At 44.2% G+C, this 22,753-nt stretch overlaps 2 protein-coding genes across 5 annotated transcripts; both read left to right on the forward strand.

Annotated features, from left to right (window-relative positions):
- Positions 1–237: 237 nt before the first annotated feature.
- Positions 238–17,842, forward strand: LOC112079336 (SUN domain-containing protein 1). Of its 4 annotated transcripts, XM_024145323.2 has the most exons (20): positions 238–338; positions 582–1,049; positions 1,509–1,643; positions 2,232–2,363; positions 4,582–4,665; positions 6,769–6,885; positions 8,041–8,169; positions 8,285–8,378; positions 9,029–9,087; positions 9,502–9,686; positions 9,883–10,164; positions 10,621–10,710; positions 11,321–11,394; positions 11,999–12,143; positions 12,391–12,717; positions 13,225–13,309; positions 14,892–15,007; positions 15,405–15,572; positions 15,756–15,848; positions 16,032–17,842. In XM_024145323.2, exons 2-20 carry the CDS (start codon positions 656–658, stop codon positions 16,146–16,148), a joined length of 2,826 nt encoding a protein of 941 aa, XP_024001091.1. In that variant the 5' UTR covers positions 238–338; positions 582–655; the 3' UTR covers positions 16,149–17,842. The 4 variants fall into 4 exon arrangements, with proteins under 4 accessions (XP_024001091.1, XP_024001092.1, XP_024001093.1 ...); XM_024145324.2 differs by lacking the exon at positions 6,769–6,885; XM_024145325.2 differs by lacking the exon at positions 2,232–2,363.
- A 1,174-nt stretch (positions 17,843–19,016) lies between these two features.
- On the forward strand, positions 19,017–22,049 carry iqck (IQ motif containing K; the record flags this gene model as incomplete). Its single annotated transcript, XM_024145327.1, has 7 exons — positions 19,017–19,186; positions 19,283–19,410; positions 20,363–20,513; positions 20,895–20,992; positions 21,358–21,410; positions 21,673–21,750; positions 21,965–22,049. Coding segments are annotated over exons 1-7 (645 nt in total), but the record flags the coding sequence as incomplete, so codon positions are not given.
- Between the last annotated feature and the right edge of the window lie 704 nt (positions 22,050–22,753).

A 22,753-nucleotide genomic window follows, 5' to 3' on the forward strand; every position in this document is an offset into this window, starting at 1 on the left:
AGGTCTAGGACCAGTCAACCGCAWTAGAATATAAGAGGTAAAACTAGGACTGTAGCAGTTTAAGATAACTAGCTAGCATGCTAATTTGAATTACTGCAGTTTGTTGTTTGTGTGTCTATCTGATATGTAAGGCAGGACTGATGAATGGTTTGTGGGAATACCAGGGGAGAGACGGGGCAAGCTGGTTGTATAATCTCTCCATTTAATCCCTTTGATGTGGTTTTACCCGTGTGACCCAATACAATTAATGAATCAGTATTCAATGATCTCCCGCTGGCTTGGATGATTTGATAATGCTTTATTTCCTCTAGGTTCAGATCAGGATACCAGTCTGAAAGGTGAGACTTCACCATTCATTCTAATGATATTTGTGAGCATTCACCCGGGTAGTGATCTTTTATTACGCATCATCACAACACTTTTCCAGGAAGTAAACACAGGCTTGCTTTAAGGCTAGCTCTGATGTGCAAAATAATGATATTTTGAGACCATATAAATGGACTGATGAGAAATATATGAAGAAATGGTTTTCTAGTCAGAGTTGTTCTTAAAAATGTTCCTCTTGTGTGTGTTTCCCCCAGGAAGGAGTTCAAGGACGGACCACAGCTCAACGGGTGCGAACGGCGGCGTCAATACTGTGTCGCACAGCCACGCCATGGTTGCCAATGGTTACATCTGTAAAGACTGTTCCATACACTCTGAGAGGAAAGAAGCTCTCACCACATACTCCTCGTCCTCCTCGTCTCAGGCTGCCTCTGCTGCAGCTGCTGCCGCCACCTTCTCCTCTTCCTCGTCTCAGGCTGCCTCTGCTGCAGCTGCTGCCGCCACCTTCTCCTCCTCCTTGTCTCAGGCTGCCTCTGCTGCAGCAGCTGCCGCCACCTTCTCCTCTTCCTCGTCTCAGGCTGCCTCTGCTGCAGCAGCTGCCGCCACCTTCTCCTCTTCCTCGTCTCAGGCTGCCTCTGCTGCAGCAGCTGCTGCCGCCATCTCATCATCATCAGCCTCATCCTCCAGTTTATACTGCACGGTCAAGAGTCAGAGGAGCAAGACAGGTGAGAACCATACCTAGTGTGCACACAACTGACTGGGGAGTGAAACAGGGCTGTGTTCATTAGGCACCAAACGGAAGAAAACAGACTGAAACATGGAGGGACAACCTGGACGCTCATTTCATTTTCTATTGCAAAACGCTTTCTGTTGCATTCCCTAATGAACATGACCCAGTGTTCCTCTCCTAGGAAAAAGGTAAACAGGAGGTTCTTTCTGTTTGATGGTTTACAAATCTGTGCATATCACACTGTTTCCTTCATTTATAAAATCTCTGAGTCCTGTTAGAAGACCAAAATAAGTTAAAATTATCAGTCAACCAGCCATTTCTTGTGTGTTTCTATGTTTCTGTTCGCTTGTTAGTGCTGACGCTACGTGGGTTTCCACTTAGGAGAAGGACCCATTTCTCCACCTTTTTATATGTCCGGCTAAGTTAACTAACCTGGCGTCCTTTCTCTGTCTAGGTCTCCTGGTGTCAGTCTCTAACACGTGTGTCCACTACAGCAGACGAGCCCTGGCCCCTATAGTGTCCCTGGTGACACTGCTCTTCCAGAATGTTCTGTGGCTGGGCACTAGGGCTAGGAGCCACTCAGGCAAAGGTATACGAGATGCTTACTACTGGAGTCTGTTCAAAGCGGCGCAACTTTACAAAATGTTTGCGTAGAAATGCATTATGTAGAACAGATATGGTGCAGAATTGGGCATCATATCAGCTCTATTCATTGTTTTTCTCTTCTGCAAATTTTACCTCACTGAATTCCCCCATTATACTACTTCCCTTCCTACCCATCTCTCTCTCCTTCTTTTTTTTACTGTCTTTCATGGTTTGATTTATTCAAAGCTGTTCAACCTGATAGTCTCAAGGGACTGGACTCCAGTTAATCGTAATAGTGCTATAAAAATATATATTTTTAAGATTCAAAGGGATTTCCACTCCTGTCTCTTCCCAGCCTCAAAACTGTGACGTTGGAGGTGGAAATGGAATAGCCTGGTCCCAGATCTGTATGGGGCTTAACATTAGTCAGATGAGTTGTTTAAATGAAGCAAAAATACAAAATTATACTAGTCTGAGTAGTCGGCTAAATAAAGCAAAATACTGATCTGGTCCCAGGCTGGAAAGGGGACAGTGTTTTAACAGACAGATTGTCTGACCTGAGCTTTGATGTGTGGTATGGTTGTGTCACTAGGTGTCCTGGCGTCCCTCTTAGACAGGGCCAGACGGGCTGTCTCCTCCAGCGCGTCCCGTGTCTCTTGGCTCTTTAAGCAGACCACTCTCCACAGGATGATGGGCTACAGGGCCAACGGCTACGAAGGCAAAGGTACCTGACCCACCGCCGACCTGAGGTCAGGAGGCATGGGTCAAAGGTCATCGATCATCAACGCTGACCAGTCCCCACCTCAGTGACCCTCTTTTTCAGCCCTCTATTTCCACTGTCCGCCGACACGACTTTTCTTTCTCAAGCTCTTGGTCTTTGCATTTCTGTGTCTGTGAAAACCTATCTGTGAAGGCTGGGCATAAGGTTAACTGTGCATGTATAGTAATGGTTTGGTGGGTTATAATGTAGAGGAATGCTTCTCTCCACAGTATGTACAGATGCTGTTTTCTACTGTGTAGTTTCACCACAGATAACTCTATTTCAGTCTTCAGAGCCTCTCTCTCCAGCTCTGTCCATCTGAGCCTCTCTCTCCAGCTCTGTCCATCTACCTCTGTATAGTCGTGGCCAAAAGTTTTGAGAATGACACAAATATTAATTTTCACAAAACTGCTGCCTCAGTTTGTATGATGGCAATTTGCATATACTCCAGAATGTTATTGCCATGCAAATGAACTAAATCCCCCAAAAACGTTTCCACCTCATTTCAGCCCTGCCACAAAAGGACCAGCTGACATCATGTCAGTGATTCTCTCGTTAACACAGGTGTGAGTGTTGACGAGGACAAGGCCGGAGATCACTCTGTCATGCTGATTGAGTTCGAATAACAGACTGGAAGCTTCAAAAGGAGGGTGGTGCTTGGAATCATTGTTCATCTTCTGTCAAGCATAGTTACCTGCAAGGAAACACGTGCCGTCATCATTGCTTTGCATAAAAAGGGCTTCACAGGCAAGGATATTGCTGCCAGTAAGATTGCACCTAAATCAACCATTTATCAGATCATCAAGAACTTCAAGGAGAGCGGTTCAATTGTTGTGAAGAAAGGCTTCAAGGCCCCCAAGAAAGTCCAGCAAGCTCCAGGACCGTCTCCTAAAGTTGATTCAGCTGCGGGATCGGGGCACCACCAGTACAGAGCTTGCTCAGGAATGGCAGCAGGCGTGTGAGGTGCATCTGCACGCACAGTGAGGCAAAGACTTTTGGAAGATGGCCTGGTGTCAAGAAGGGCAGCAAAGAAGCCACTTCTCTCCAGGAAAAACATCAGGACTGCTGAGGACTGGGGTAAAGTCATTTCTCTGATGAATCCCCTTTCCGATTGTTTGGGCATCGGAAAAAAGCTTGTCCGGAAAGACAAGGTGAGCGCTACCATCAGTCCTGTGTCATGCCACACAGTAAAGCATCCTGAGACCAATCATGTGTGGGGTTGCTTCTCAGCCAAAGGAGTGGGCTCACTCACAATTTTGCCTAGAAACACAGCCATGAATAAAGAATGGTCCCAACACATCCTCCGAGAGCAACTTCTCCCAACCATCCAGGAACAGTTTGATGACGAACAATGCCTTTTCCAGCATGATGGAGCACCTTGCCATAAGGCAAAAGTGATAACTAAGTGGCTCGGGGAACAAAACATTGATATTTTGGGTCCATGGCCAAGAAACTCCCCAGACCTTAATCCCATTGAGAACTTGTGGTCAATCCTCAAGAGGCGGGTGAACAAACAAAAACCCACAAATTCTGACAAACTCCAAGCATTGATTATGCAAGAATGGGCTGCCATCAGTCAGGATGGGCCCAGAAGTTAATTGACAGCATGCCAGGGTGGATTGCAGAGGTCTTGAAAAAGAAGGGTCAACACTGCAAATATTGACTCTTTGCATCAACTTCATGTAATTGTAAATTAAAGCCTTTGACACTTATGAAATGCTTGTAATTATATTTCACTATTCCATAGTAACATCTGACAAAAAATATCTAAAGACACTGAAGCAGCAAACTTTGTGGAAATTAATATTTGTGTCATTCTCAAAACTTTTGGCCACGACTGTATGCTCATCACTGAAACGGTCCTCCATACTTCTTCAGGAGACAGACAGAACTCCTGTACCACCTCACTGCATGTCACTCATCTTTGTTTTCTCCCTCTGTCTGTCTGTTTTCTTCCTTCATCCATCTCTGGTTTAATACAGGTCCTCTTGATTACTTCATAAACAAATGGTCTTCTTTCCACTTTGGTTGGTTGTCCCTTTTGGTGACATGCAAATTTCCCTCTTACCTTCTCTTGTGTGTCGAAATATACAATGCGTCACACGCTCTTGATCGACACTCGCCTGCAGAATGAAACGTTTTGGTATGTAAATATGATTATTAATAGTTTGTTGTGTTTCAGCTCATTCTAGTTACTGTGGGAGCATGAATGTAAAAGACCACGTGATGGGAGACGGACACCAACACTTTTTGAATGGCTCGTTGTGTAAGTAGTCAACATGCTCACACACACACACACACACACACACACACACACACCCATGTGCATGGGCACACACAAACACAAATTCCCTCTCAAGTGCTCCATACGTGCCAGGGGGCCACTTTGTCACCCTGATTGACCCAGAGTTAATTCTATGTGTGACCTATTTCCAGATCAGTGCACAGGGGTTATGTGAAACACTGGGCCAGTGGTCAGCCGGTCACACCTCTTTCACCAGTCAGTGACTGTACTCTGGCTACTGGTCTCCCTAGTCAGTTACAGCAGCTGTTTGGGTGTTTCCATATAAGCACTGAGAAGTTTTTTTAAAGATTGTTTTGAAAAGGCCGAAACACATAAAGATCCATCAGATGTGTCTCTGTGAATGTTTCACTTTACTTTAAAGATTGTTTCACAGAAACTGGGAGAAGAAATAGCTAGTCCTTTAGTCCATATTCCATGATGTCTTATCTATCGTCTTCTTAAATGTCACTGGTGTCAGAGTCAGACAGAATGACATACGATCCTGACAATGCAGTTGAACAAAAGTCAAACAGAGAACAAAGGCCTGTTTGACACAGAAGTTGCTAATCCAAACATCTGAAGAGGAGGCAGGAAGGGATGGGCTGTGTTACCAAAGAGAGAACCTGGAACGTTGCCTTTCTTTGTTGCACATGCGTACATCTCAGAAGATTGCTTTTTCATATTAACGTGCTTCCTGTGTTCTAAGTTTTGATCAACTACGCATTTTGATTGCAATAAAGACAACCTGGACCGCAACCAGAGATTGACAGACAGACAGTTCTCTGTCAACTGTGTTGCAGCTCCTACACTGTGGACATTTCACTCATTCAAAAGCATTTTTTCTATGGTTGGTAGTTTTTATAATATTGGAATTTCCTTTTCTTCCTTTTTTTACATTCCAAAAAAAACGAATACATTTAAACAAAAATGTATAGACATACAAACAATGACTACATCTCATCTGCCCAGACATGCATGCTCACACTCCCATCCCTAGTACCTGAATTATTGTTTGCAACTCGGTCTTAAATTGTACCAATTCGTACCATGCTATTTCAATAATACATCATTAGATTTTTCCATTGTGTCAATGATGGCGGATTGATCGATTTCCAAGTTTTTAGTATCTGTTTTTTCAAAATGATTGATGAGAAGAGAATCGTCCAGCCCATTGGGTATCTCACTACACCCCCACATGACTATCTTGAACTATGCAGACAGATGGATTACATCTATTACGTTGTAATACTTCTGATAGACAACTCTCTAGCTCCGCCCATAACTTCCCAACGTTGTAGCAGTCTCAGAAAGCAAGGATCATGGAGTTATTATTCGTTTTACACTTGAGACATGACTTCGCTTTGTGCTGTAGAATTTCAGAGTTTTTCTCTTGTATAATAAATTCTAAACATTACTTTATACTGGATTAAGCGTACATTTTTGTTAACTGTAATTTCGTTAGTTATGCTCCAACTGTCCTTGCCTTTAGTTTTCCAAGTGGGACAGTTTATCGATGAATTCTGAAAAGCTGTCCAAGGATTATTCCATAAGGTTGTGTTTCTAGGGAGTGATATTGGTTGTTTTGGTAAAATACGTTTCATTTTCTTCCATATTGTTTTAGTGTTCTTAACTATGTAGTTGTTAATGTTCTTAGCTTCATCCTTTGAAAATAGACACGTCAAAATATTCTGGGGATGAGCATGTGCATCTTCAGTATGTACCCATTGTTCCTCTTTAGTGAGTTCAACTATATGTCACGAGTAAAAGCCTTGGGTAGTGAGTGGATACAATTCCAAGTCTGGAAGGTTAAACCACCCTCTGACTTAGGAAGATGGAAAACTTTCCTTTTTATTCTATTCATTTTATTTGAATGCTTTTACATTTCATACATTATTTAAAACTTTTATTTGTCTTCTGATTTGTTAAGTTCTATACATTTTTTGCTTCTCAGTTGCGTTGATGTTTATTGCATTTAATTTTACATCATTTTTCATTTATTTGTGTTTTGTTTTTGTTTTTTTCCTGCTTGTCTGCCATCCATCCATCATGTGGTCTGCCATCCATCCGTCATGTGGTCTGCCTCAGGTGACGACTGTAAAGGGAAGCAGCACCTGGAGACCAACACACTGGTCCACAGTCACACACAGACCTCCAGAACTCACCGTCTACTGGGGGGTCTGTGGACCCTTATAGCTTACACAGGTTATAATCCCCTTCCTCCTCTCCCTGATTTCCTTACTGATCTAATACACATACAGGTTAACCCCCTTCCTCTTCTCCCTGGCTTCCTTACTGATCTAATACACATACAGGTTAACCCCCTTCCTCCTCCTCCTGGCTTCCTTACTGATCTAATACACATACAGGTTAACCCCCTTCCTCTTCCTCCTGGCTTCCTTACTGATCTAATCACATACAGGTTAACCCCCTTCCTCCTCTCCTGGCTTCCTTACTGATCTAATACACATACAGGTTAACCCCCTTCTCCTCCTCCTGGCTTCCTTACTGATCTAATACACATACAGGTTAACCCCCTTCTCCTCTCCTGGCTTCCTTACTGATCTAATACACATACAGGTTAACCCCCTTCCTCCTCCTCCTGGCTTCCTTACTGATCTAATACACATACAGGTTAACCCCCTTCCTCCTCCTCCTGGCTTCCTTACTGATCTAATACACATAACAGGTTACCCCCTTCCTCCTCTCCCTGGCTTCCTTACTGATCTATACACATACAGGTTAACCCCCATCCTCCTCTCCCTGGCTTCCTTCCTTACTGACCTAATACACATACATCAGAGTTGTATTGATCGGTCCAAACCGTAGCAAAACGTTCTGCACAGAACCAAAAAACAAGCATTTCTTATTGAACAAGTTCAGGTAGTCCTTCCCTGACTCAGTCCGTTTGATTCTGTTTTGGTGCCAATGAATACGACCCTTGCTTTATAACCCTTGTGCACATAGACTTTTCATAGGAGTCTCTCATTGACATCAATGCAAATTATATACAAACTGTGGTGTGGGGAAATACAATTCCCTTCCTTCCACTACTGGTCTAGGACCTGTTTTGTTGCACTGCAGATAGTGTCTGAGGTCAGCATAGGCTCCATAGAGCTCCATAATGTCCATAATGTCCATAGACATTACCATGTCATAAGCACTCTATTTACTGAATTGAATCACTATGATTTCTTCGTTTTTTTACCTTTATTATTTACAGGTTAGTCTTATTGACATTGAGATAAAAATATATATTTTTTAAGAGAGACCTGGCCAAAATAGCAGCACATAAAGTTTCATACAAAGACCCTTTTCTAATGAAAGCTCCAACGTTGTGTGTTTGTTCTGACCTTCCAGGCTACTGTCTGCTCCAGCCAGGTTCATGTAGTGAGGGCAGGCCTGGCGCTGGGTCAGCAGTGGGGTCAGCAGTACGGTCAGTGGCTCAGAGACTCCTGTCGGTGCTGTGGCTAGTCCTGGGAGCTCCAGGTTAGTTACCCTGTGTTGCATCCATCCTCTCTTCATCATCAGTATTTAGTTGTTTATCAGTTGCTCTTTTTTATCATACACGTTACGTTACAGTAACGATACGCCCCCCCCCCAGGTAAAGCAGCCAGACGGTTGTTGTGGTGTCTGGGGACAGGCTGGTACCAGCTGGTGTCTCTCATGTCTCTGTTCAACGTCTTCTTCCTGACCCGGTGAGAGCCTCTGTTACTGTATCCAACTCATGTGACTTTTGCCTGTGTAGTTCTCAGAAAGATCCATTTGTAGATTATTTTTATTGACCTACTATTGTTCTTTGTTATCAAAGGTTGAAGATTTAACTGTGGCTGTAACTTTTGATTGATGTGATTGACAGCAGAGACATTTCAGATATCTGGGGCAAACCGTAGTAAAACAGCCAAATGTTTAGCAATGGAAAATTACAGGTTTTTGTCATTGGACAAGTTTACATTGTACCTTCCTGTTTGTGTCTGAGACCCAGTTATCATTGTGCATGTTTGATAAATATGTATGACTGTTCTTATGCAGGCTCTGTCTAACACGATAAATCTTAATTAGATTGAATTATATTTTGGTTATATTTAGGCATTTGTCATTTCTTCAGATGAAATAAAATAATGAAAACAAAGGGTCATGATAGATGGGTTCTGTCAATTAGAAGCACATGACAGATATGATGATTGAATTATTTAGTCAAGACTTTTAAATATTACATTTTGATTCAATTATTTCTCTCATCTGAGGAAGGAAAGGTTACAGTATCTTATCAGGTTATGTTTGACGGTGTGTGTGTGTGCGTGTCTCAGGTGTGTTTTGCTCACTGCTCTGTGTGTGTGTCTTTCAGGTGCCTGCCCAGAATGTGGAAGCTCCTCCTCTTCCTCCTTCCCCTCCTGCTACTTCTGTGTGAGTCACCTGACGTAACCTACTTCACACACAAATACGCCAATCTGTCAGCTGTGTAGCACCAGAGCTGTTAACCAGCCCCCCAGCGCTTACTCCAAATCCAGCCCCAGATCTAGGTCACTCTTACTGGGCACACAGCTACAGAACCAGCCCTTCTGTGGAACAACACTTTTACACACTGTACTTTCTACACTAACAGTCTACACAGAAAAGCACTGACTTGCATTCATAAACCTACAAGCTACTATCAAATCCCCAAATTCATGCATAAACACAAAAAATGTAAAACAATAGAAACCTAAGAAACAACAGGTGCTATACCAATAAAGCTTTCACTGCATTTGTAGTAAAGACAAGCAGGTTGTTGCATACTGTAGTTCCTGTTGATTCATTTCCCTGTTTCTCTCCTCTCAGGGTTGTGGTTCTGGGGTCCGTCCAGTTTCCTCTCCTACCTTCCAGCCATAAACCTGACAGAGTGGCGCTCCAGAGTGGTGTCCCCCTTCACCCTCTCATCGTTTATCCTGACCCCTGCCCTTGTTTCCACCCCCGCCACACCACTGGAGCAGATCCCCCCAGCATCCCCCGGCCCACAGGCACAGGTAAGAGAGGAGCTCGCCTGAGAAGCCTGAGGGCGTCTCTCAATTGGTGTCTGTATTGTGCGAATATGGTTCTTCATGAAATACATCTGCCTCATGAATGTTGGACTAAAACAAGCTTTCTTGTTCTCTCTCTAACCTCTCACTATACTTCTGTGTCCCTCCTTTGTTTCTGTCTATCCCGTATCTCCCTCTACAGCCAGTCCTTCCCCCCATAGTCACCGTGGACACAGAAGGCCTGGAGCGTCTGGAGCGGGTAGAGCATGGTCTGACCCTGCTGTGGGAGCGGGTGGAGCAGGGGGACCAGAGGCAGGAGCAGCATCACGGGGACACCCTGGCCCAGTACACCCTCCTGAGGGAGCAGCTGGACAGCCAGACGGACAGGGACAGCCTGGGTCTCTGGGTCTCTGGCTTGCTGGAGCACAGGATCACCCTGCTGAGAGGAGAGTTGGAGCAGCAGGAGGCCTCACACAGGGCACAGGTAGGGATGTCTGTCAGGGGAGGGGAAAGGGACTGGGGCCGGACACCAAAGATGTTGATAAGACTGGGACTTGGTGTTAGGAATGGGGTTGGGACTTGGTGGCAGGAATGAGGTTGGGATTTGGTGGCAGGAATGAGGTTGCGGTTTGGTGGCAGGAATGAGGTTGGGGTTTGGTGGCAGGAATGGGGTTGGGGCTTGGTGGCAGGAATGGGGTTGGGGCTTGGTGGCAGGAATGGGGTTGGGGCTTGGTGGCAGGGCTGATCAGAGGGTTGAGCTTCAACATTTTAATTGATAACTATGTACAGATCTGTGGTTTTTATGTAGGGTCAGATGTCAGTCCGTTTTGCTTCGTCAGCATTCCATACTGACCCCCTATTCCTTATTACTGAGTTCCTTACTCTTTACTTCTGGGTGACCTTCTCCTCTCTCCCTCTCTCCTCCCACTCTCCTGGGCAGACTGAAGAGCAGAGGGTTCAGCAGCAGAGTCAGGAGACACGGCTGGCTGAGCTGGAGGGGCTGCTGCAGGTCCTCGCTACTAAAACTGAGGTAACGTCTATTACTGAGAAATACACACAATACCCCATTACCTACATATCCCAATACATACAGGAACATACAGGTCCTGGCAGTTGAGACTGAGGAATTGGTCTATGGGAAATGCACACCAGACTGAATTTAACCCTGTGAGATCAAATGAATCCATCCAGGAGCATACGTTACCTCCACAGCTCATCTGAACACACACCACTAGATCTTAGCAGGCTAACAGCTAAACTTGAGGTGCAATCTCACAAGCTTATTACTGACTGACACTTACAAGACCCACGCATCACATTACCCACCCATAGGAACACAAACAGGAACATACCGGTTCTGGCAGCTCATCTGAATAAGCACCAGTCCATACATACATCATCTCAGGTAGTTCATTTGAATACATACAGTATGACACACACTCATACAAGTCTAGTCATCTGATACACAGGAGTCAGCATGTCCCTGTCCTTTTAGGTTAATTGTGATGACATATAATGCCCGTGCTGAAAGTGTTCATGTCAACACATGCTGTATTGTAGCTTATTGGCCATTCATTTATATTACTATACTTTACATTTTAATTTATATTACTGTACACTTTAATGATGTTGTATTTCAGGCGGTGCAACAGAAACGGGAACAGCGGAAGGAGGAGACAGAGGAGACAGCCACACCAGCCCCTGCCTCTGTCAGGTAGGTTCACGGTCACTGGCCTAACGTCCATAGATGATATAGTGCAGAACTTGTCTACGGTTTACACCTGCACTCCATTTCATGGGGAAAGAAACTCTTGCACACTGATTCTCTTCATTTGCCCCACAATGTTTTAATGTCTTATGACTGAAACATTGGTCTAAGTGGTCCATTATTAGATCAAACAATAGAGCCAGTGTATTGGAGTTAGTTTATTTTAACAGCATGCAACCTTTTATATTTTTAAAGTGTGGAGCCAAGTCCAGAGTTCCAAAATTTGTGTCAGTTTCTCAAAACTGGTTTACCAGAAATGCTGTTTAGAAGATTCCTGGAATCAGGAGTTAATAAGCCAGACATCAGGGGATCTTCCAAACTGGATTTCTGGGAAATGGGGGATTTTGGGGAAATGTTTCAAACCTAAGCAAGTGTAACAGAGACACTTCTCTCTCGCTTTCCCCCTTTATCTCTCTCGCTTTCCCCCTTTATCCCTTTCGCTTTCCCCCTTTATCTCTCTCGCTTTCCCCCTTTATCCCTTTCGCTTTCCCCCTTTATCTCTCTCGCTTTCCCCCTTTATCCCCTTCACTTTCTCTTTTCTCCGCCTCAGTGTGGGTGTGGATCAGGAGGCCCATGCTGCTTTGCTGGCGGAGGTGCAGAGGCTGGAGGGGGAGCTGGGTCGGATCAGGGGCGACCTGCAGGGGGTGATGGGATGTCAGGGGAAATGTGAGCAGCTGAACACAATCCAGGAAACGGTGAGTATGAGAGACAACTGTCTGTTTACCGCTTTTAGTGTTTACTGTACCTTGCTCTGATATAGCTCAGTCTTTATTATAGTAGTTGTACATTACCTTTGCAATATAATGGCATTCTTCCAAATGACAGCCTGTACTGTGCTGTTACTGAACTGAACTTCTACATGATGGTATATGTATTCTGCAGTTACAGCCCCTCACACAAGATATGTCTCACCTCTCCCTCTCTCTCACCTCTCCCTCCCAGGTGTCTACCCAGGTGTCCGCCCAGGTGAGGCGGGAGCTGCGGGCCCTGTTCTACGGCTCTGTCGACCAGACCCACCAGGGAGAACCAGACATCCCCGAGGGTCTCCTCCAGTGGCTATCGTCGCGCTACGTGAACGGGGCCGACCTGCAGGCCCTCCTGACCAACCTGGAGCTCAGCATCCTGAGGAACGTGTCGCTGCAGCTGGAGGAGAGCAGGGCCGAGGCCCGGACGGAGGCTGAGGCCAGGGCTGCAGTCATCACCACCCAGACCCAGGCTATTACACAGAGTGTCCAACACACGGCCGTGGGCGGGGGACTGTCTGAGGAGGTAGACTACACACTCCACTATAGTGACTCTTTGTTGTCGTTAACCCAGTGCTACTCACTGTCATCAGAGGAACGGCTTCATTATCACCATTTAGTTTATGAAGATGGACCGGTGTCCTGGACCCAGATTCTCCATAGAGCATGCTTTTGACTTCATGGCCCGCATCCACAAAGTGTCTCAGGGTAGGAGTGCTGATCTAGGATCTGACCATATAACCTTATTCATTATGATCTAAAAGGCTAAACTGATCTTGGATCATTCAGCACTACTACTCTGAGATGCTTTGTGAATAGTGGATCAGGAGTAGGTTTAATTTGGGTCTTGGAAACCACCTCCTTCCTATATGATGTACTTTCACTATATGATGACTGTTACTTTAAGTGGTCATGATTGTCAATGAGACTAGGAGTCATTGTGTGTGGAGGTGCATGGCAGAGTCTCTGCAAAAGGTATCTAACCATACACACATCCTAACCCCCCGTCCCTGCCTCTGCCTCTCTCCCCTAGCAAGTGCAGCTGATCGTCCAGAATGCCCTGAAACTCTACTCCCAGGATAGGACGGGCCTAGTGGACTACGCCCTGGAGTCTGGAGGTAAAGAGAGACCTCTCACTCTGTTTACATGAACAGAACCACCCTGTGGGTTAGTGCCAGCCTGCTGACATGTCCATGAACAGAACCACCCTGTGGTTCAGAACCATCCTGTGGGTTAGAGCCAGCTCCATGATGGTGGTTTATAATGGAAGGATTATCCTAGCCATTAGCCTAGTGTTACATAACTATACAGCAGCCAGCACTGAGGGTTTGTCCCAAATGGCACCCTATTCCCTATATAGTGCCCTACTATGAAGGTAATAGGGTGCCTATGGTGTCCTACTTTTGACCAGGACAAAGGTAGTGCACTATAAAGGGAATAGGGTGCCAGGTCAAAAGTAGTGTACTAAGGGAATAGTGTGCCATTTCAGTATGAATGGTACTGGTATAACAGTAGTGAAGAGGGTAGTAGGGCTTTAGAGGCCAAAGCTCAGGTAGTCTGGCTCCATGGACAATAAGCCTGTTTGTCATACTAATGGCCTGTGTGGATTGGACAGGCACAGAGGGCTCCATTAGATACACCACACATCAGATTAGTGGCCAGATGAACTGAGTGGTCTGTGACGTTTGTCTGTGTGGATTCTATTTTGATGTGTGTGTTAGTATGGAATCATGTTATTGTATGTTGTGTGTTTTTAGTTGCATTATACCTGTGTGTGGTCAGATGGCTTTTCAATACAGTTTCCTCACCACAGAGTTGTGGTTCAGGCATTAGGATTTCTGACTCATATACATTTTGACCTACGATTGAATAACAATGTCTTTCTTGCTCCCATTCTTTCATTCGTTGATTGATTGATTCATTGATTGGTTGATTAAATAAAGATCCACTTTTTCCCAGAAGATAACACTCATAAACCTTAAGACATGTATTTCCAATGTGGTCTTCCTGCGTAGAAATAGAAAGGACTCTAATGTGGTCTTCCTGCGTAGAAATAGAAAGGAATCTATTGTGGTCTTCCTGCGTAGAAATAGAAAGGACTCTATTGTGGTTTCCTGTGTAGAAATAGAAAGGACTCTATTGTGGTCTTCCTGTGTAGAAATAGAAAGGACTCTAATGTGGTCTTTTTTTTCCCTGTGTAGAAATAGAAAGGACTCTAATGTGGTCTTCCTGCGTAGAAATAGAAAGGACTCTAATGTGGTCTTCCTGCGTAGAAATAGAAAGGACTCTAATGTGGTCTTCCTGTGTAGAAATAGAAGGACTCTATTGTGGTCTTCCTGTGTAGAAATAGAAAGGACTCTAATGTGGTCTTCCTGCGTAGAAATAGAAAGGACTCTAATGTGGTCTTCCTGTGTAGAAATAGAAAGGACTCTATTGTGGTCTCCTGCGTAGAAATAGAAAGGACTCTAATGTGGTCTTCCTGTGTAGAAATAGAAAGGACTCTAATGTGGTCTTCCTGCGTAGAAATAGAAAGGACTCTAATGTTGTCTCCTGTGTAGAAATAGAAAGGACTCTAATGTGGTCTTCCTGCGTAGAAATAGAAAGGACTCTAATGTGGTCTTCCTGCGTAGAAATAGAAAGGAATCTATTGTGGTTGAACTGTGGTAATGATGTAACGTGGTCATGTGTCTGTGCGGTCAGGCGGTAGCATCCTAAGCACGCGCTGCTCGGAGACGTACGAGACAAAGACGGCCCTCATGAGTCTGTTCAGCGTGCCCCTCTGGTACTTCTCCCAGTCACCCCGTGTCGCCATCCAGGTGAGCTCTCCAATTCAAACATTCAGAAGCTTTATTGTTCCGGTCACAAACGCAGTGTACAAATAAAAACACATTCCAACAATAGCTGCAATCCAGGAATAGCTGCTAAGCTGTTTAGAAGACACTGATTCAATAAAGTTATTCCAGAAAGAAGCTGTCGTTTTCAACACCACCAGGGGACATTGTTTCCTCTTTATCAGTGTTTTTATTTGTAGATAATGGTAAATGTTGAAAATTATTTCAACAATTACATTATTAGTCTTGTAAATTTTAACAGGACAGGGATTATCTTGTGGATACTGATTAGAAGACGTTTATCAGTGACTGTAACATGTCTTACCATCTCTTCCTCCCTCCGCCCATCGCCCTTTTCCCCAACTCTCCTTCCTTCCCTCAGCCTGATATGTATCCAGGGAACTGCTGGGCGTTTAAAGGTTCTCATGGTTACCTGGTCATCCGGTTGTCCCTGAGGATCCTCCCCACAGCCTTCTGTCTGGAGCACATCCCCAAGGCCCTGTCCCCTACCGGCAACATCACCAGCGCCCCGCGCAACTTCACTGTCTACGTAATATTCTCACACACACACACACGTACTGACAATATCAGCAACTACACTGTCTACGTAAGACACACACGTACTGGAAGTATCAGCAACTACATGGTGTGCCTTCTGTTGGTCATGTGCGATCTATGGTCTCAGCCTCGGTCTCCTGCCTGACATCACTGACTGGTTTCTGTGTGTTTTCAGGGTCTGGATGATGAGTATCAGGAGGAGGGAAAGCTGTTGGGTCAATACACCTACCAGGAGGACGGAGACTCAATGCAGAACTTCCCTGTCATGGTAAACACAAGAAATTACATCAATTTATACACACTCATGTGCATACGCCAACAAACACACACAAAAACCCTCTCACCATCCTGCATACTATATACCTCTCTGGCTCTATTTTTACTTACTTAAATCTGATACTTTGAGATTCAATACTTATCACTCCTTACTATGTCTCTTCCTTCCATCCAGGAGAAGAACGAAAGGGCCTTCCAGATCATCGAGGTGCGGGTGCTGACCAACTGGGGTCACCCCGAGTACACCTGCCTCTACCGCTTCAGAGTCCACGGAGAACCACGCATCCAGTGAGGGAGGATGGCGGCCATGTGACCTGCCAGCCAACAGAGAAATGCATATCATCCTATCTGTATATAGTACTGGACATATGGTTCTAAATGGAGGGGGCTGGGAAAAACCAGACTTATATAGACGAGTGACTTCAGAAGTGTGGGGATGGGTGTTTGATTTATGCTAGAATGTGTCCAAGGGGGGGTTTTGTTTTACTCGGTATTGAAATGGTGAAAGAATGAACTGTAATGAAATGTCAGGGAATGTGAAAGAGAAAAGAAGAGTGAAGGTAGAAGAAGCTCGGTCCCAGTCCCTCCTCCTTAAACCTGCTCTTGCACTGAATTAGCCCTCCAGGTCAAAACCCTTTGGTTTTTGGAGGAGCGTTTTCCTCTGTCGCTCTCACACAACCATCTCGAGTCTGTGACCTCGAGATGGAAACGGACTACACACATCTTTTTTTATTTCCTTACACATCCTATCTGATTTGGTTATTGTTTTAATCAGGTGTTATTTTGAATTGGATGTTTCTTTGGAGACCCCTTGTGGATTCTGATGGAGTTTCAGGATCAAAGCCACAGAACTGGATCAAAGCCACAGAACTGGGCCTAAATGACGTTTATATAGGCCTCACACACACTGGGCCTACATGACACTGTATAGGCCACAATTCTCTTGATACAAAGCTACTGCTCTCTGCTGCTGTTGGTTGGTCAGTCTGCAGGGCCAGCTAACGTGGTCAGTGGACACTCGCCAGACACAGACCGGACTGCTACCGTTCTTTGGATTCAACAACACTACCGTTCGCCATGATTTTATGCATCCACACACACAGCCATCAAAACTAAGCTCTATCTCTCTCCTATAGAAAATGTTACACACATGGACAGACTTTTATTGAGTTGATATATGTGTATCTCAAGTTAAGATTTGGTCTTGAAGCTCTGTGGAGTCCAGACTGGAGTGTTAATGAGAGTGAGACTGACAGCCAATGGTTTGGCTTCTAGTGCAGCGAGCCAATGGTTTGGCTGCTCCTTGCACAGTCATTATAACGTCCTCTACTAGAGCTTCTACTCTGGAAAAGGGGATCCTTGGGATGTCCCAACGCTGACATCATCCCATTGAAGTTCAGGTTAGGGTTAAGTAATCTGTATATTTCATTGTTAATAGTTGGTCCTTTTTTAAGAATTAGATTTTATCAGTGTTGCTTTATGAAAAAAAGGGTACACCTTGTCAATATTTCTATAATTTGTATTACCCATTGTAAGTGTAATTATGTTTGACTTTTACCATTTTTAGTTGAGAATAATGACAAATGATGCCTGTAAATGAAATGTGTGTTGCACAAGTCCTCACAATTTGTGGAGAAAACTAGATGGGGTCTAGATGGGGTAGCTATAAATGAGTTGTGTGTGGACCAGAAAGTCTAAATGTACAAAAAAATGATTTCATGATCCTATTTATTTTTAAGATAATTAGTTACTGCAAGATAGGACTGCATTGTATTTTTATCAAAAAGCTTTTCAGTGCATTTTGGAAACATCTTGGGACAGTACAGATTTTGTTTTTCACTTGTTTTTAAATGTTTTTTGTTGTTTTGTTGCTGCTGTCATCCTGAGATAGCTAAACCGCATTTTAGAATATATTCCTAAAGAATTACATTTTGAGAGCTTTTGATGCATGTGATATTTTACCTAATAAAGACTATTGTTTTTTTATTTAAAAGCTGCTTTAGTTGTGGTCACATCTGGGTGAATAGTGGTGGTGACTGCATTATTTGGGGTCACATCTGGGGGGGTTGTGGTTTTGGAATGGCAGCAGGGAGAGGATGAGCGCAAATGTACCATTTAGATTACAGGTGTCAAACTCATCCCATGGAGGGCTGACTGTCTGCAGTTTTTCCGCTCCTCCCTTATACTTGATTGATGAGTTAAGCTTCCTAATTACTAATGAACTCCCCTCACTTCGTTGTCTAGGGCTTAATTGAAAGGAATAAACAAAAACCTGCAAACAGTAGGCCCTCCATGGAATGAGTTTGACACCCCTGCATTAGATGGTGAATGCTCTTAGAATAAGAGATCACTATAGGACAGGGGTACACTCACCCTACGAGGTCCAGAGCCTGCTGTTTTCTGTTCTACCTTATCATTAATTGCACACATCTGGTGACCCAGGTCTAAATCAGTCCCTGATGAAAAAAAATGCAGAGGAACTGGCTTTGAGGTCCAGGGTTGAGTTTGAGGGCTTTTCTTCTGATCACAATTTTTGTGTGTATTATACGCTTATACACTCACCACATGAATCGTAATTCAAACTGCCTTTGATATAACCAAGTTATTATAAGCTTCATTGGTCAAAATACAGAGTAGTAGATCATACATAAGAATGAGGGAGCTTTATTAATGCCTCGGGCATGCCACGATTCGATCTGTTTAGGGTTGCAATTCGATTTGGAATCGGGCTGCCTCCCGGGCATGAGTCAGGTGCCCTGTTATGGCCGGCGGCAAAGTCGGCTCAAAACAAAAGTAATGTAACTAAGCACGTAGACTGATGAGTGGGAATTTGTTTTCACAAGCAAATTGATTGCTTTTGATAAAAATGCTTTATCTGCTTTCCCAATGAAAACGAGTTAGAAAATTCAAACATGTATTTTATGGAAAATGTATGTTTCTGGACGATGCACGGTGCTGCCTGGTTGACAACATGACTGAGCGGCTCAGATTACTGTTTTGATTTGAGATGGCGCGCCTCCCTCCCCGCTTTTGCACGATGAATATTCAACCCGAGCCAACGTAATAAAACTCCCTCTTTGGTTCCGTCTGTCTGAGTCAGCTGTAGCTGCTGCCCTCCGGTGGCTGACGTGGGATATATTTTTTTAGGAACAGCCCCTGCTTGTTTGCTATTGGTTTCTTTTAAAGACTTGAGCAATTATACATATTGCTCAAAAACGGAAGTACGAACATACGTTGTCCTTGACAACCAGCAATGCGTTCTTAGCAACTGCCTCAGAATGGCAAAGATTATTGGTGCTAAGAAATCATTGTGGCAACAAGTCTGTGAAGGTACGGTATGCTTCAGAGTTAATTGTAAATACCGGTATGCATGTTGTCGACTAAAATAGGCACAAATATTTCGTTTTCATTGTTGTGTGCAACCAGAATATGAGTCGGAGCAGCCCAGTCCACCCAGCGCTGCTTGGACAGACAGTGGTTCAGTGAGCACTCATGTCTCCCAGTACAGCGCCAGCAAGCACTCTCCTGTCTTCTATGGTCTCATGGCAGTTAAGGTAAGGCAGCCAAACATACCCTCGTAAAACTGACCATCCTACCGATCCTCGACTTCGGTGATGTCATCTATAAAATAGCCTCCAACACTCTACTCAACAAACTGGATGCAGTCTATCACAGTGGCATCCGTTTTGCCACCAAAGACCCATGCACTACCCGCCATTGCGACCTGTACGCTCTCGTTGGTTGGCCCTCGCTTCATACTCGTCGCCAGACCCACTGGCTACAGGTTATCTACAAGTCTCTGCTAGGTAAAGCCCCGCTTTATTTCAGCTCACTCGTAGCAAGCGCTCCAGCAGGTATATCTCACTGGTCATCCCCAAAGTCAATTCCTCTTGGTCGTCTTTCCTTCCAGTTCTCTGCTGCCAATGACTGGAACGAACTGCAAAAATCTCTGAAGCTCGAACATTTATCTCTCCTCACTACCTTTAAGTACCAGCTGTCAGAGCAGCTCACATATTACTGCACCTGTACATAGCCCATCTATAATTTAGCCCAAACAACTACCTCTTCCCCTACTGTATTTATTTATTTATTTTTGCTCTTTGCACCCCATTATTTCTATTTCTACTTTGCACATTCTTCCACTGCAAATCTACCATTCCAGTGTTTTACTTGCTATATTGTATTTACTTCGCCACCATGGCCTTTTTTTTGCCTTTACCTCCCTTATCTCACCTCATTTGCTCACATTGTATATAGACTTATTTTTCTACTGTATTATTGACTGTATGTTTTGTTTATTCCATGTGTAACTGTGTTGTATGTGTCGAATTGCTATGCTTTATCTTGGCCAGGTCGCAGTTGCAAATGAGAACTTGTTCTCAACTAGCCTACCTGGTTAAATAAAGGTGGGGGGGGAAATAAAATAAAAATGCACTTCAGTAAATACAATTCATTTGTAAAAAGAAAACGATATGTTTGTCTACATGGTGCTGTGTGGCTTTCTAGGTTGCTGTGGATGATGACCCTGTGAAGCATGTTGACCCTCTTCTGAGCCACCCTGCCCTTGCTGGATACTCTGCCTTGGACAAACCTCCATCCTCCTGTCACAGACAGCCTCTGACCACACACCCTGCATCCACTGCCCAGCTCCATCAACGTGAGTTTCAAACTACTTAAAACTCTAGCTTCTTTGTATGTGCAAAACATATTATTGCCTCTGCCAAGAGGTGTTGAAGTTTATGGCACAGGAAGTAGGTTAGTGTCCTGTAGCCTCAGTGTTTCTGGTGCAAGACCCGATACTGCTTCCCCCCCTCAATCGCTACACATAATCTATGCTTTTATCAGGAACAATACTTTCCTGTTTAATTAGCTCTCTAAGCACAGTAGAGGATAACAATGTTTCAAGTCTGTCTCGATTTTACTCCCCAATAATAGTACCATAACAGTGTTTTAGGCTACATTGGAGTGAAATGTTCCCTTGCATGGCAGAAAGGCCACTCTTACCCCACTTGTTAATCCATTCCCATGTCTGCCCCAGGCCCAATCACCCAGTTCCTGGAGGGGTCTGTGTTCCCAGTGCTACTGCCTGGACTGGAGGCCATGCTGAGAGAGGCCCAGAGACAACACTGCCTGGAGGTACTGGCACTAGGCCTATATCACACAATAACACTAACATGATATAATGGCAATTTACTAGATATCAATGTGGCCCTGCAGAACACTACAGACCACCAAACTACAATACACTACAGTATTTTAATAGTTTGCTTCCCCTGACTGTACTACATAAACAACTTTGAATTATAGAGTGACATGATGTATGATAACCTCTTCTGAAATATTGTCTCTAACGTGATGAATCCCGACACCCAAAACTAGTACTAGGACTTATTTAATCCGACTTCAAGCACTGATGATACTATGATAATGATGATTATACTTCTGTAGAGCTCTGCAGATTATTACACAACAGTAACACTGTGATCCTTTTACTGTTTAAGAGGAAAAGAACAGCATTCAACGCTTGTGACTTCCTAACTGAGTGGCTGTACAAGTAAGACTGCCTGCATGCCCCCTTTGCTCTCTTCCATTCTCAGTTGATTTAGTACAAATCTTTGACAATGTCTCTGAACTTTCTGCCACCTCTTTATCTTCTGAGTGCTAAGCCATTGCTTTTACCATTAAAAAAAAGGTCTGTCTCTAAAAATGGATTGGTGTTACGCAACTATGACTGTAGTTTGTCTTTGTGTGAAACTAAGCTTAATATTCTGTCTGCTACGGTCTGTTCCAAAGCCTTTTCTTCTCTCTCACTGCAGTCGGAACCCCCGCCGGCAGGGACAGGCCCCTGTGGACTTCCATGAGATCCCATTTGTCAAGGACTGGCTCAGAATACAGTGAGTTGCAGAAGACTTAATAAAGTGTATACGCAAACATAACACAGAGCAAGAAAGTCATCTCAGAAATCACACAGAATATGTATGCATGTACACACACACACAGTGACACAAACTTTCACCTTAGGCTGATGCTGCCCTTATGAACAGAGGTGACTCACACGCTGCCCCCTCCTCTCTCCATCTCCTCCTCTCTTCTCCCTCCCTCTCCCAGTCCCAGGCCTCCCATCCCTCTCTCCCTACTGCTGTCAGACCAGCAGGCTGCTGTTCTCATCCAGTCCTTCTGGCGGGGCTATACCGTGAGTGTTGTTGACAGTAACGTAAAGGTCACTGTTATTTTAGATGAGAAATAGTCTTGTACCATTTTAAAAGGTGTCAATGCACGGTGTGTAAAGGGTTAAATGCTCCACTGTCCCCTATTTTGCTGTGTGTTTGTTAGTGTGTAAGCGTGCATGCTTATGTGTGTTCTTTTACGTGCATGCATGTGTGTGTATTATTGTGTTCAGGCATGTGCATTTTCAGGAGCTGGCCAGTGACCCCATATGAAACAAATATATTGTGTAATCCCATTATTTTCTGGCTACAGCGTGATTATGTCATCAGTGATGCACTGCCTAATTCCTTCCTGTGTGGGTGTCCTTGAGTGCTCTGTTCTGGATAAATATAGACACTAATTGCTGTAAGTCACTCTGGTTAAGAGCGTCTCATAATTTACAAAAAATGTAAACTCACACACACACACACACACACACATAGACACACTTCTAATCAGACAAGTCTCTGTCTCGTCTATCTACTAGACACTGTTGTTGTCTGTTTACGATGTAACCACAAATTACCCCTTTTTTACACACAAACACCAAAACAGATCTTTTTCTTCTCATCCCATCTCTGTGATGGCGTAGAAAAATCCAATCAAAAATCTCATTGTCTGTGTAAATGATTAAGGATCGACGATGCCAGCTGTGGTTTAGATCTGTCATGTCCAAACAGGCTCTGCTCG

The sequence above is a fragment of the Salvelinus sp. IW2-2015 genome, unplaced genomic scaffold (genome assembly GCF_002910315.2).
Source record: "Salvelinus sp. IW2-2015 unplaced genomic scaffold, ASM291031v2 Un_scaffold7615, whole genome shotgun sequence".
Classification (NCBI taxonomy): Eukaryota; Metazoa; Chordata; class Actinopteri; order Salmoniformes; family Salmonidae; genus Salvelinus; species Salvelinus sp. IW2-2015.

What these genes read in the sequence shown, in the direction of transcription:
- LOC112079336 (XM_024145323.2), top strand. Translation starts at nt 656, where the DNA reads ATGGTTGCCAATGGTTACATCTGTAAAGACTGTTCCATACACTCTGAG. An exon ending in GCTAGTCCTGGGAGCTCCAG is followed by an intron (nt 8,170 to 8,284) that starts GTTAGTTACCCT and finishes CCCCCCCCCCAG; the next exon opens with GTAAAGCAGCCAGACGGTTG. An exon ending in AGGCCTCACACAGGGCACAG is followed by an intron (nt 10,165 to 10,620) that starts GTAGGGATGTCT and finishes TCTCCTGGGCAG; the next exon opens with ACTGAAGAGCAGAGGGTTCA.